Here is a 12837-nt window from a genome sequence, read left to right on the forward strand (position 1 = left end):
GCGCGCCTTTTTCGCAAACGGAGGCTGTGCAACCATTGCAGTGGCATTTGTGCGTCCGGTACCTACAGCGGAACCTTTCCAGTGCAAGCCCAACGCCAGCCAAGTATTATGATCTTACGCACCGGCAGATAACAACGCGTGAGATATCGTCCACTGACCTCCTCTCCACGGGCCAAAGTACGCGTGAGAGTTAGAGCTGCCACGCGCTCATTGCGCCATCTTGCCGATAATGCTGAAAACACGATAGTTCTCCCCCTAGATGCGCGCCAACAGCGGTAAGTGGTAGATATAAATAGCTTGTCGTTTGAAAGTTGAAGGAAGTACCCCTCGGGGGCTCAGTGGTTAAAGCCTCGCATTCATGACGTGAAGATCCCACGTTCGATTGCGCGGTGATCTCTTTTAGGGGCGAAGCTCCTGAAAGTGGCACCCGTTCGTCCCTCGTAAGTCGTAGTCATAGTTGTAGTGTGTAACCAGTGTTACATTTTGACCTGCCAATGGGTGCTCATGGGAAATGAGAGACAGAAGAATTTGGCTTTTACTTTCTTATGGCTTGCGCTTCGTATCTAATTCTCACCTTTAACCACCTCGAGCTCATGGTATATACTAGTTCACTGTATTCATAGCACTGCGGCCCAACGCTCGCTAAACCTTTCTAAAACCAAGAAGGTTACGCCCAGCGAGTATAACATAGCAATCCTTTCTTGTCAGACAGTGCTCACTGTACATGCCAATGGCTCCTAATTGGGAATGAGGGACAGGCTTTTAGTTAACGTTAGAATTCGGCTTTTAGTTAACGCGCACGCTGCGAATTTTTATTGTTTAACAACGCACAGGAAAAATCTCCCACCGGCACCACCTTGCAGGTCAAAGCGTAAGACTGCTTACGTACTATGTATACGACGAGCCGCTTCAAAAAGCTTTGCCCGTAAAAAAAAAAAAAAAAAACCTTGCATCAGACCTTACCGCGCGGTAGGACCGAAGATGGTGACTCGTTGCACCGCAGTTTAAAGAAAGGAAAAGTATTTAAAGGCGTCGTGGGCTGCGTTGTCGACACTTGCAGCGCGTTGACGGCTAAACACAAAGACGTAAAAAAAGTGAGTTCACGCTTGTCCTGCACGTGTATAGCTGTGCGTTCTTTTCGAGTGTCCTGCTTTGTGATTCAGCGGTGCGCGGCAAGTATCAATCTGCTTGTTGTTCTTCGAGTGACTTTCCAATATTCCGATATCGCATTCGTTGCTTCACCTTTGTGGCGAAACTGCATCTTTTACTTAACAAATATACACTTTTGTCGAATCGATGTGCAGGTAAATGAGGCTGGTCTTGAATGAGTAGCTTTTTCACAATATCAACTGGTAAAAGCGATCAACGATAAAAGGTGCACGGATTTTCATCGGAACGTAAAGACGGTGATTGAACGCACACACAAACACGCACACACACGTATACATACATACATACATACATACATACATACATACATACATACATACATACATACATACATACATACATACATACATACATACATACATACATACATACATACATACATACATACATACATACATACATACATACATACATACATACATACATACACACACACACACACACACACACACACACACACACACAAACACACGTACATCCCACAGACACACATGCACGTGCGGCCAAACACGCACAGAGAGACGCAGTAGTGAGTAGAGCCTCGTTTACAGATATAATGTGGATCCGAAGCCTCAATGAGACTACCCCTAAAAGTAACGAACCGAAGTAGGCCATAGTAGCGCTGACCCGGAAAAACAAAATTTCAATGTTGTTGAAGCGTGGCCTTCAGGCAACTGGCGCTTCCCTGTCAAAGTGAGCATTTCCTTGTTAAAATGCTTCCTTCTTATATTCTTTGTAATTTCGCTGAGCCAGACCCAGCTAACCTTGGGCAGGTATAACAAGCAAGAATTTTTTGCATATACATATTAAACTGAATGTTATGATTCTGGAATTTCGATTAAAACCCTTCTTTGTGTGATTTGAATGGGCCAATAAAACTGATCAGCAGGAAATTAAGTTACGAAAACGCTGCGTGCAAATTGGTGAAAATTATTCGCTAGCTCTGTAAAGCATTAGGCGGAAACTTTTTCGCAGTTGGATCAACTTGAGCTCCCAAATAAATTATTTGAATACGATGGAAGACCAGCTTAAGCTGAGTTACTTAATCATGTCAGCATTTACCGTCGGATTTGTCGATCGCGTGTTCAGCATCGAAACGAAGACGTGCGCAAAGATGTTAACATAAAGAGTGTGCTAAGCTAATAGGAAGAAGTTAGATCATGTAATGCAGTAAGGGGATACTTCAAGCTGCGATAGGTTGCTGTGCCGAAAGCTTTTAGCACACCACGTCTAATTGAGTTACGCATACCAGACAGTGAAGCTAATATATTTGTACATGTAAAAACATAGACTTGCATATTTTTAATGATTATTGCCCTTAAAAATTACTATGTTGTTGTTTGTTTGACGATAAATAAGCACTAAGTCATGTAAGGGTATGTTACAGCCGAGTTGTGAGCACCTGACTAGTCCTGGCTTGACTGGGCCGTTGCCTTCTCACTTTTCAAGCTTTCTACCCATTACTATTTCAAATTATACTATACTATACTATATCATACGTAAGTACGCTCTGTCTTTTGTTTTTTGTTTGTGCCTGTTTCTACCTCTTTCTCTCTTTGCATGTTTTTGTTTTCTCTTTCTCTCCTGTCCACTTTTTTTTTAACCTTCAGATCACGGGTAGCGATCGCGCGTGCAGTTTCATGATGATGACAATTTTATATATATATACGATAAGCAGCAAACGTGGACCATAACAGTTCTGCTGTGAAATTGAGTATCAAATGGCATGAATATAGAACACCAGGCGGTTCAGGGATGCTAAAACGTAAGCTTTCTAAAGAAGTGAACCACTTAGGCCGCCTTGTCTATGCCAACGCGCTTTACGTTTGTCGGTGCGTCACGTAGAAAACCATTTCGTTGTTCCTCCTAGCAAAACAAGGATGTTGTGCCAAAGCCAACACAAAAGCTATCGTTGGCCAGGCTCATTTCAGAAGCTGTCACACACGGTGACTCCGCTGTCTCAAAGCATCCAGTAACGTATCCCATAATAAAAAAGGCTACATAATCTGCGCCTCGGGCAACAGGGCGTGACAGCCCCTCCTAGAGCATCAAACGCATTTCTTTTCCCAGATTTTCTATATGCCATCGCTTCCGGCACCATTCACCCTCCTCCCCTGCGAGATCGTCAGAATACTTCTGACTTAATTTGTGGCGGGCTCCGTAATGGAGTCTTATGCCTTGGCGGAGAGGCCATAAAAGCGCCTACTTGCGCGTCGCTCGGCGGGTAGAAGACGAAGGGGCCGCTCGCACAATACGGCGTTCGTCTCTGCGCAGTAGAGCCACGATGGCGACGGCGACGATCGCAGCCAACGATGGCTTTCCGTTCTACCTGCCTCGGGACCCTCGCACCGCTAACTGGTACTTCCCGGGCAACAAGCAGCTGATAACGCTACTGATCGTCGCATACGTCTACATCGTTAAGATAGGTGGCCCTCGGTTCATGAAGAACCGCAAGCCGTACGATGGCATCAAGCCTTTGATCACGTTCTACAACGCCGTCATGGTGGTGTGCAGTGCTTACTACGTCCACGCTTTCTTCACGACCGCATACATCCGCAAAGGTTACAGCCCGATCTGCCAGGGCATCGACTTCGACGCCAGGGATGAGGACACCATGTATCTGCTGGGCCTGTACTGGTCGTACACGATGGTCAGGATACTCGACTTTCTGGACACCTTCTTCTTCGTGCTCCGGAAGAAGGATTCGCACGTGTCATTCCTGCATGTTGTACATCACTCCATGGTTGCCTTCAACGGGTGGTTCGGACTCACCTATGGTCCGGATGGCCAGGCCACGGCTTTTCCGGTCATCAATGGCTCTGTGCACGTGGTGATGTTCACGTATTACTTCCTCAGCTCTCTTGGGCCCGAGGTGCAGAAATACTTGTGGTGGAAGCGCTACATCACGCAGTTGCAGCTTATTCAATTCGTAGTGCTATTTGTGCATTCCCTGATGCCGTTCTTTTTCAAGTGCAACTACCCCAGGTCCCACTCATACATTACGATGATACAAGCTGTTTTCTTCTTTTGCCTCTTTATGAACTTTTACGCCACAAACTACCAGAAGGAGAAGACGCGTGTACCGACGAAATCAGTAGCTAACGGCAAGATACATTGAGGCAGGTTTGTTTTTTTTTCTTGGGCCTGATGTTTATTGGGCTTCTTCCGGAACTATCAGTGTTTGTTTGTTAAGTTCTTTTTTTTTGCTGGTGAAAAACCGCTGTATTGCTAACCTTGCTCTGCTCTTGAGACCCAAGTGCAGCTGCAAGACCGTCAAGCGGTTCGAGACACTAATGATGATTACTTGTTAGTGCTATAGAAATTTTTTCTCTAGTCCTAGCCAACAACGAATTCTTTCCCTGTTGTATGCGAACACAAAATACCAACCTATAAACGTCGAGGGGGCGTTTGGTATGTCCGAAATAGTGTTTCTGGTAACCTGGATCCCTATTTACGAAGAGTGGTCAAACTCATTTTTTTTTGTAATCGGAGGCTTCTTCCTACCCTGTCACTCAACATAACACTAGGCATGCAGCCAAAGGCAAACAGTGCTTACGAACAACGTTTAGCTGTTCAGCTTCAACCGTTCCAACTAAAGTTTTTCATGAATGAAAGTGAACTTTTGACAGAACTTCTGCTGATCTGCACCTACCTCCTAGTCTTGTTGAATTGAATGTTGAAATGAGCGATATAACAATTGCGCCTGCATTTACGCTAACAGCAGTACATGATATTGGTTCGATTGCATAACATGGTGATCACGTTGCATTGTCTTTGTGTTTATAGATGTTCTGTTCAACTTTGCTTTCTTACAAACACCCAAAGTAAAATTTGTTCCTATCTTTATGCTTATTTGTACGGTTCTTCTTCTACATTATGAAATGTGCTCCTAAACAAAGTGAAGCAAATTTCAAGCGAGAAGTAATGTAAAAGTGTTCAGTTCTTCATCGTACATTATTATTAGAGTGTCGAGGAATCAAACAGGATGAACGGACGGTAAGATATATTCGCCTTGTCAAAAGTTACTTTCCAGGGTTTTGATGCCAGTTCCGGGATAAGGCTGGGTGTCTGTGGTGTCTCAGCTGAGCGAGAGTTCGTAAACAGTTGTCTGCAATTGGATTAAAGTTAGTTTGTCACCCTCTACAGTAATACTGAGGTGTGAGAGTTGGTGGCCATAACCTATTCGTTGGCGTATGTAGGGCGTATTTGTTGTTAGCTTGGGTAGTTTCGTTGCGCTAAGCAAGCTAGTGTACATTTTCGCTGCCGCCAAGTCCAGGGTAGCCCTGGTAGACTTGTCGACTTTGTATGTTTGTTGCGAACAAATTTTTGACAGGCCAGGTTTATTTGCATCGTAAGTCCGCGTAGCTACGGCAAGAGATAAACTCACGAGTTCCAAGTACTGCTCAGCGTAAAAGTGTTTAACGCACTGTCCAAATTATTTGGCAGTCAACCCTCTCCTAGGTCCCTGGCATTGAGGCCACCCACCAGAAGGCTCGAGCTTTCGGCTCCTGAGTCCACGACCTAAGCCAGTTTAGAAAGAATAATCTAATGAAAATTTAAGGAGGCTATTATGTAAGCGTTCTATTATATACCGGGGAAGAGATCAAGTCAAATTACGGGAGGGAGCCTCACGGGATTGTTCGAGGCTAGTTTGATGGTCAAGTCGTCAGAATAGCCACGGAAGGTGCATAAAACAGGTTCAGGACCCATCTTATCATTACTATGAATGCAAAACCGTCTACACACGACTTTGATTGGATCGAAGCGCAAGCACTTGCAGCCGGGGATTCAAAATTAGCTTGCTTTTTGCCGAGCTTACCCCAATCCCGCACTAATAGTTCGAAATATTCGCCCCGAAACACTCGTTCATTTGCGACGCCACCTATCACCCACTCAATAAATTTACACAAGTAAATTGTTGATCCCTCCCACTTTTCAGTCTCAACCCTTGAAAAACAATAATTGCCAATATTCATGTTCGGCTATAATTTCGTATCCATGCGTTGAAAGCATTTCGGAGTTCCCTTAGCTTATCTAATAAATTTTGTTCCCTTTAGTTCTTTTGTTCGACCCTTCCCCGCCTATGAGAGATTGATTGATGATTGATATGTGGGGTTTAACGTCCCAAAACCACTATATGATTATGAGAGACGCCGTAGTGGAGGGCTCCGGAAATTTAGACCACTTGGGGTTCTTTAACGTGCACACAAATCTGAGTACACGGACGTACAACATTTCCGCCTCCATTGGAAATGCAGCCGCCGCAGCCGGGATTCGAACCCGCGCCCTGCGGGTCAGCAGCCGAGTACCTTAGCCACTAGACCACCGCGGCGGGGCCCGCCTATGAGAGAACGCTAACAGAAAATGGCACTCTGGGTGGTCGACAGGTGGCTATATGGTGCGACATCATGCAATTACACAACTTCATACGCTGGTCAGACTTCATTTTTCGGGCCTGAATCACTAACCTAACGGCAGGAGCTCGTGTGGAAGCAATTCCTACTACATTTACACCTCAGTGCAAGATGTGCCGAGACCCCGAGGCCAACCTTATTCATTTACTCTCGGACTGTCTTAGAGTCCGTATCCACGGCAGCCCGCAGCGTTTGTAAATTAGCACTACGCAGCAGTTGGAGGCCACACCGCTAAGCTCCGACCCAGACGAGCAGGTCTGCACCGTAGCTTGGCAATGTGCAGGGGCCAACTGACCAGCGACGCCTCCTCTCTCTTATCTTCTCTTCCGCATACCAGATTCTTTCTCCTCGCACTTCCCATTCCCCGTGCAGTGTTGTTAATGGGACCTCCCCTAAGAGAGACAGTTACGACACCGCACTTACTTCTTCCTTTCTATTATTCCAATAGCAATTATATGGACACTCTCGGCTGCATTTCGCCGGCGGCGTCGGCGTCGGCGTCGATGTCATGCCACGTATATGTATACGTGGCATGACATCGTATATCGTATATATATCATCGTATATATATCAAAGCGCATGAAAGAAAAAATCTCGAAAAAAGACTCCGGTGCGCGGAATCGAACGTCGGACCTCCGCGTCATGAATGCGAGGCGTTAACCAGTGAGTCACGCGAGAGGTTTTTCTTCCTTTATTTGAGCCACCGAGAGGTACCTCCGTCGACGTTCAAGAGGCAATCTATTCATATCTACCACGTACCGCTGTTGGTGGGCATCTCTTAGGAGAGCTATCGTGTTTTCAGCATTATCAGCAAGATGGCACAATGAGCGCGCAGCGGCTCTCGTCTTTCACGCGTACTTTGGCTTGCGGAGAGGTGTGGGACAATCTCTCGCGTGCCCTTATTTCGCAGTGGCGAAAAGGAGAGGACCATACGTCTTGCGTGGCTTAGTCTTTACCTGGAACTATTCTGTTGTAGTTACTGGGCGCACATAGCTCACTGCAATCATTGCAGTCTCTGATTGCGAAAAGTGCGTGCTTTTCAGACACAGCGAAGGAACAACTGAGACGCTTGTTCACGTTCATCTGTACCTGTGAGTACGTTTCATGCGTCATTTGTGCGTGAGAAACGTGGGGCACGTTTAGATCTGCTTGCCATTTTGCGCGTGACCTTTCAATTTGTTGCTATCTCGTTCACTGCTTTGCCTTTGCGGCAAAGCTCTGACTTTTTTTTTTCAAAGCCACTCATCCCGAAATCAACGAAACCATTTTCACTGGTTTCCAGTAAAAGTACTGTCCTCCTCTTTTTCATGTTGTATACTTACACCGATGAGCAGACACTGGTGGACAATGTCGATCGACTATGTTTAAATACTGTTTCAAACATCTTACATTGTTTTATTTCTTTGCTTCAAAAATAGAAAAAACACAAGCCCAAGTGTCAGATCACGCTGGCATTTGGAAAGAGGTCTTTCCCGAATCGCATATATGAGTCATTTGTAAGGCGTGTTAAACATCACCTTCGGAAAATTATACCGATGCGGACATCCAGAATTACGCAGATCTTGCTGAGAATTCTCTAGTATGGAGTTATTGTTCCACGGTATAAGGCACGGTGTAGTATAAGGTTCTTGTTCTGCGGATACAATCGAATCGTTTGTTTTGCACCGGCTAACGATAACTTAAGTGAATGGCTCCATTACGGGCGTACATAATTCTCTCACTCCTGATTGCATAGGCCTTGTGTAGTTCCGTGATGATAAATCACCTACATCGAAAAAAATATAGAAGAAACTACAGAAAAAATAAGTATGGGGGAACAGGGTGCGTTGAAAGCAGCGTTTTTAGGCATGCCGTATGACTTTTTAACGACAAGCCTTTCTCAGAACGATTACGTCGCTCCGTGACAGATATGAAAAAGCCACTCATGTTTTCAATGCCATCATGAACTGACGTTGAAAAGACGGGCGTAAACTAAAACACAGCGGGCACCTTTAGCGACTCCAGGAAATAACGAGGTTTACAACGAGATTCTGCTATTATGCGCACTATAAATTTTGTGTATTAAAGGTAAATGACATATACGGGCCGACTAACGAACCATTCACCTACGTACTCAGAGGACATATACTTTTCTTAATTACCACGCATGGTGCACTTGCATTAATGGCGTTTTTTTTCTTTTCAGTGTCACTTAGTGATTCCTCGATGTGAAAGCGCCCTTCACTGAACGGGCATTACAAGTGAACGTCTTTGAGTTAAATGTGAACTAGATTTTTTTCCGCGTGTGCACGCCACTCTCCAAATGGGGTACACATGAATAAAGATTGCAGAGGACAGTTGAGAGAGGAGGAACTTAGGCTCGGCAGAAAAGTTGATACTACGAGAAGACATGTAAAAACATAGAAGTACGCACGTATATACAAAGCGCCGACTGCTGCCAATAATTTTTTTTCTTTATGGAGGCAGGATACTTACAATGATGACTCTATCTATCTATCTATCTATCTATCTATCTATCTATCTATCTATCTATCTATCTATCTATCTATCTATCTATCTATCTATCTATCTATCTATCTATCTATCTATCTATCTATCTATCTATCTATCTATCTATCTATCTATCTATCTATCTATCTGTCTGTCTGTCTGTCTGTCTGTCTGTCTGTCTGTCTGTCTATCTATCTGTCTATCTATCTATCTATCTATCTATCTGTCTGTCTATCTGTCTGTCTGTCTGTCTGTCTGTCTGTCTGTCTGTCTGTCTGTCTGTCTGTCTATCTATCTATCTGTCTATCTGTCTGTCTGTCTGTCTGTCTGTCTGTCTGTCTGTCTGTCTGTCTGTCTGTCTGTCTGTCTGTCTGTCTGTCTGTCTGTCTGTCTGTCTGTCTGTCTGTCTGTCTGTCTGTCTGTCTGTCTGTCTGTCTGTCTGTCTGTCTGTCTGTCTGTCTGTCTGTCTGTCTGTCTGTCTGTCTGTCTGTCTGTCTGTCTGTCTGTCTGTCTGTCTGTCTGTCTGTCTGTCTGTCTGTCTGTCTGTCTGTCTGTCTGTCTGTCTGTCTGTCTGTCTGTCTGTCTGTCTGTCTGTCTGTCTGTCTGTCTGTCTGTCTGTCTGTCTGTCTGTCTGTCTGTCTGTCTGTCTGTCTGTCTGTCTGTCTGTCTGTCTGTCTGTCTGTCTGTCTGTCTGTCTGTCTGTCTGTCTGTCTGTCTGTCTGTCTGTCTGTCTATCTGTCTGTCTATCTATCTATCTATCTATCTATCTATCTATCTATCTATCTATCTATCTATCTATCTATCTATCTATCTATCTATCTATCTATCTATCTGTCTATCTATCTGTCTATCTGTCTGTCTATCTGTCTGTCTGTCTGTCTGTCTGTCTGTCTGTCTGTCTGTCTGTCTGTCTGTCTGTCTGTCTGTCTGTCTGTCCAGCCACCTACATTTGGGCGATATCGCGGTCGTCTTCACAACTTGTAATATACCACAGTTGGCATAGCTGGGTATTACTGTATGGCAAGGACGATTTACTGGTCAGACACGAATTATGTGAAATACCTGCCACGTATCTCATGAAACCCTTTTTTTTTTCGTCACGTGTAGAAGAAAGCTTCAGTCGCGTGTGTAAGGCGTCATGCAGGTATGCGTCATAGGTGATTAATAGTAGCCATCAGCATAGTAACACGCGGTAACACAGTACCGGAGACTTCAACACGGATTTCTCAAAACGCAAACGTTCGACCGATGCCACATTCCATGGAAGCCGATGTTATGCGAAGAATGCGGAGGGAAGCTGACTGTGGCGTAATTTTTTATTGAGTGAGACGTTACGAAATGACGCTCAGGATGTGTACGAATGTTGAATGCTCAGACATATGTTGAACCATCGCGTATGTTTTGTATAACCGGTTGTTTACAGTGGCGTAGCTATGCCAACAACATGAGCATTAGCAACACCAGAAGTGGTTAACTCATATGTAGTGCTGGTGCTCGTGAGGATGGTAGCCCTGAACACTGCTTCATATATCAACTTCATTGCATGGCACTTAACCACCACTGACAATAACCCGACCTGGCGGCTGTATCATAGGGGTACACATGTCATCATCAGCAGCAGCAGCACCATGACTCGCCCACTGCAGGACAAAGGCCTCTCTCGTATTTCGCTAGTCAACTCTGTTCTGTTGTTGTTGCTGCTACTTTTTACCTGCAAACGTCCTGATCTCATCTGCCACCTAAGTTTCGGTCGCCCCTTCACCCGCTTGGCTTCTTTTGAAATCCCGTCTGGGATCCTCAATCCTTTGCTGTCCGAAGCTTTTAACCATTTTCCAGATCTATTGATCAGAGACTATTTTACCAGTTTTTTTTGCATCGCATAGAAAAACACAAGCTCTGGAAGATAGACACAGAAAATTTCTTTTTGCTCCTGAATTCTGCATGACCCTCCTTTAGCGATATATGGACAGCGTATGATACCACTCAAAACATTATTCTGGGGGGAGAGCAGGGTTCTGATTGTAGATTTTGCAGAAAAACAGAGGTGTTGTCTTCACCACAGTTGTCGTCGTCTTCATCACTAGCTTCTGTCGAACCGCTGTCATCACTGTCTTGTGGAGGCATGTAATTTTTTGCCTCACTTAAGTCATCCTCATTTTCGCTAAAAGCACCACCGTGAAACACACGCGGTGAAAACGTGGCCATGCTTCTCAACGAACCACTCACGAGTGGGCACGCTCTAGGCTCCATACTAAACATAATAACGCCCCCTAGTGTAACGAAAAATAAAACGTCAACAAACAAAGCTCAGTTATTCTTCAAGAGTTGGTGTTTCATGTATTTAAGAACTGCACTTGACTTGCAATGAGAAAATTGCGAAATTTAAACCCCGAACGCGCTTGTCGGACAGTGCCCGACAACAGGCCATGAAGGGTTAATGACCAGCGGTTATGTTGTCTTCGCGCTACGTGCCCTGCCTGTGATTATTTCTTCTCCTTGATTTCCACAATGATGTCCCTAACACCGGTTTGTTCCCTGATACACTCTGCTCGCTTCCTGTCCTTTAGGGTTACAGCTATAATTTTCATTTCTATTGCTGACTGCGTCGTCCTCAACGCAGGTTGAACACGCTTTGTAATTCTGCAGATTTCTGCTTTGAATGGGTAAGCACCAGTAAGATGCAGCTGTTATATACATTTTTCTTGGGAATAGTAGCATATGCAATCTTTATAGAGTTGAAATGCCAGCACCGCAACCACAATTGACGTTTCATCAACATTACTCCTGCGTAGAGCCTTCTTCCAAAGCAGTATCGAGACCTGGCGTGGCTCCATGGTAGAATACCTGATTGCCGTGCGGTATGTATGGGTTCCATTCCTGCTGGGGCCCTGATATTTATTATTTGCATTCATCCAGCCAAAGCTGCCAATGTAAGTTTTCTTAGTGCTCTCGCATTTAAATTGTCAGTGTCCCTTGTCGTCTTTCCTGGGTAGATATACACTTTCGATCACCTGTGGCACATACCCACATACCGCGGCCCATGATATACGGGTATGTGCCACACGTGTCTGGAGAAAAGGGTTTGATGACGTGCGGGACAGGATTTTTACGTTATTCATGCCATGACATGCCAGACATAGTTGTTAAACCCTCTTTCCCTCTCATACTAATTTTGGTATACCCCAAGCTAAGGATGAGACAGACAGACAGACAGACAGACAAATAGACAAATAGATAGATAGATAGATAGATAGATAGAAGCACTCAATACACCTGCAGTATGCAAACAAACGATTCACATTTAGTGACACCAGGTTCTTGAACCACATGAAGGACGTTTTATCACAGTACCTCGTTCACACGACCAGGACTGGATGCACTAGAGATCATTTCTCCGTAGGAGACATCCGCGATTTCGAACTGCTGCACTACACCTTATAAATACTTTTCTTCCCATATTATCTCTCATCGCCACGATCACGAACAGATTCGATAACAACTTCGGTCCGATTGTTGGCGTCCGCTGAACACGATGATGATGACCATGTTAGAGAATGGTAGAGAGCCCCTTCCACGCGGGCACACAGGTTAAGTAAACGTTTTCCGTCATGAAAGGCCAGTGTAAACGCTACGTATCAGCTTACAGCTTATTATGCTGGTACTACCAATGCTTATGTTAGCATCGTTACGCAACTGTGCACAATTTCTTATATGGCGCGAATAGGACTTAAGTGTGCAGGAAACATATTTACATACCTTTAAC

The 12837-nt window shown here is 44.8% G+C and overlaps 1 protein-coding gene across 1 annotated transcript; it reads left to right on the forward strand.

The window, feature by feature from the left end:
* The first annotated feature begins 3380 nt into the window (after positions 1 to 3380).
* On the forward strand, positions 3381 to 5016 carry LOC119169598 (very long chain fatty acid elongase AAEL008004). The gene has a single exon (XM_075884621.1). The coding sequence runs from the start codon at positions 3455 to 3457 to the stop codon at positions 4286 to 4288; it is 834 nt and encodes a 277-aa protein (XP_075740736.1). The 5' UTR covers positions 3381 to 3454; the 3' UTR covers positions 4289 to 5016.
* Positions 5017 to 12837: the final 7821 nt, after the last annotated feature.

This window comes from Rhipicephalus microplus, chromosome 2 (assembly GCF_043290135.1).
Source record: "Rhipicephalus microplus isolate Deutch F79 chromosome 2, USDA_Rmic, whole genome shotgun sequence".
Lineage (NCBI taxonomy): Eukaryota > Metazoa > Arthropoda > Arachnida > Ixodida > Ixodidae > Rhipicephalus > Rhipicephalus microplus.

Excerpts from the sequence above, each read along its gene's own strand:
- LOC119169598 (XM_075884621.1), top strand. The coding sequence starts at position 3,455 with ATGGCGACGGCGACGATCGCAGCCAACGATGGCTTTCCGTTCTACCTG.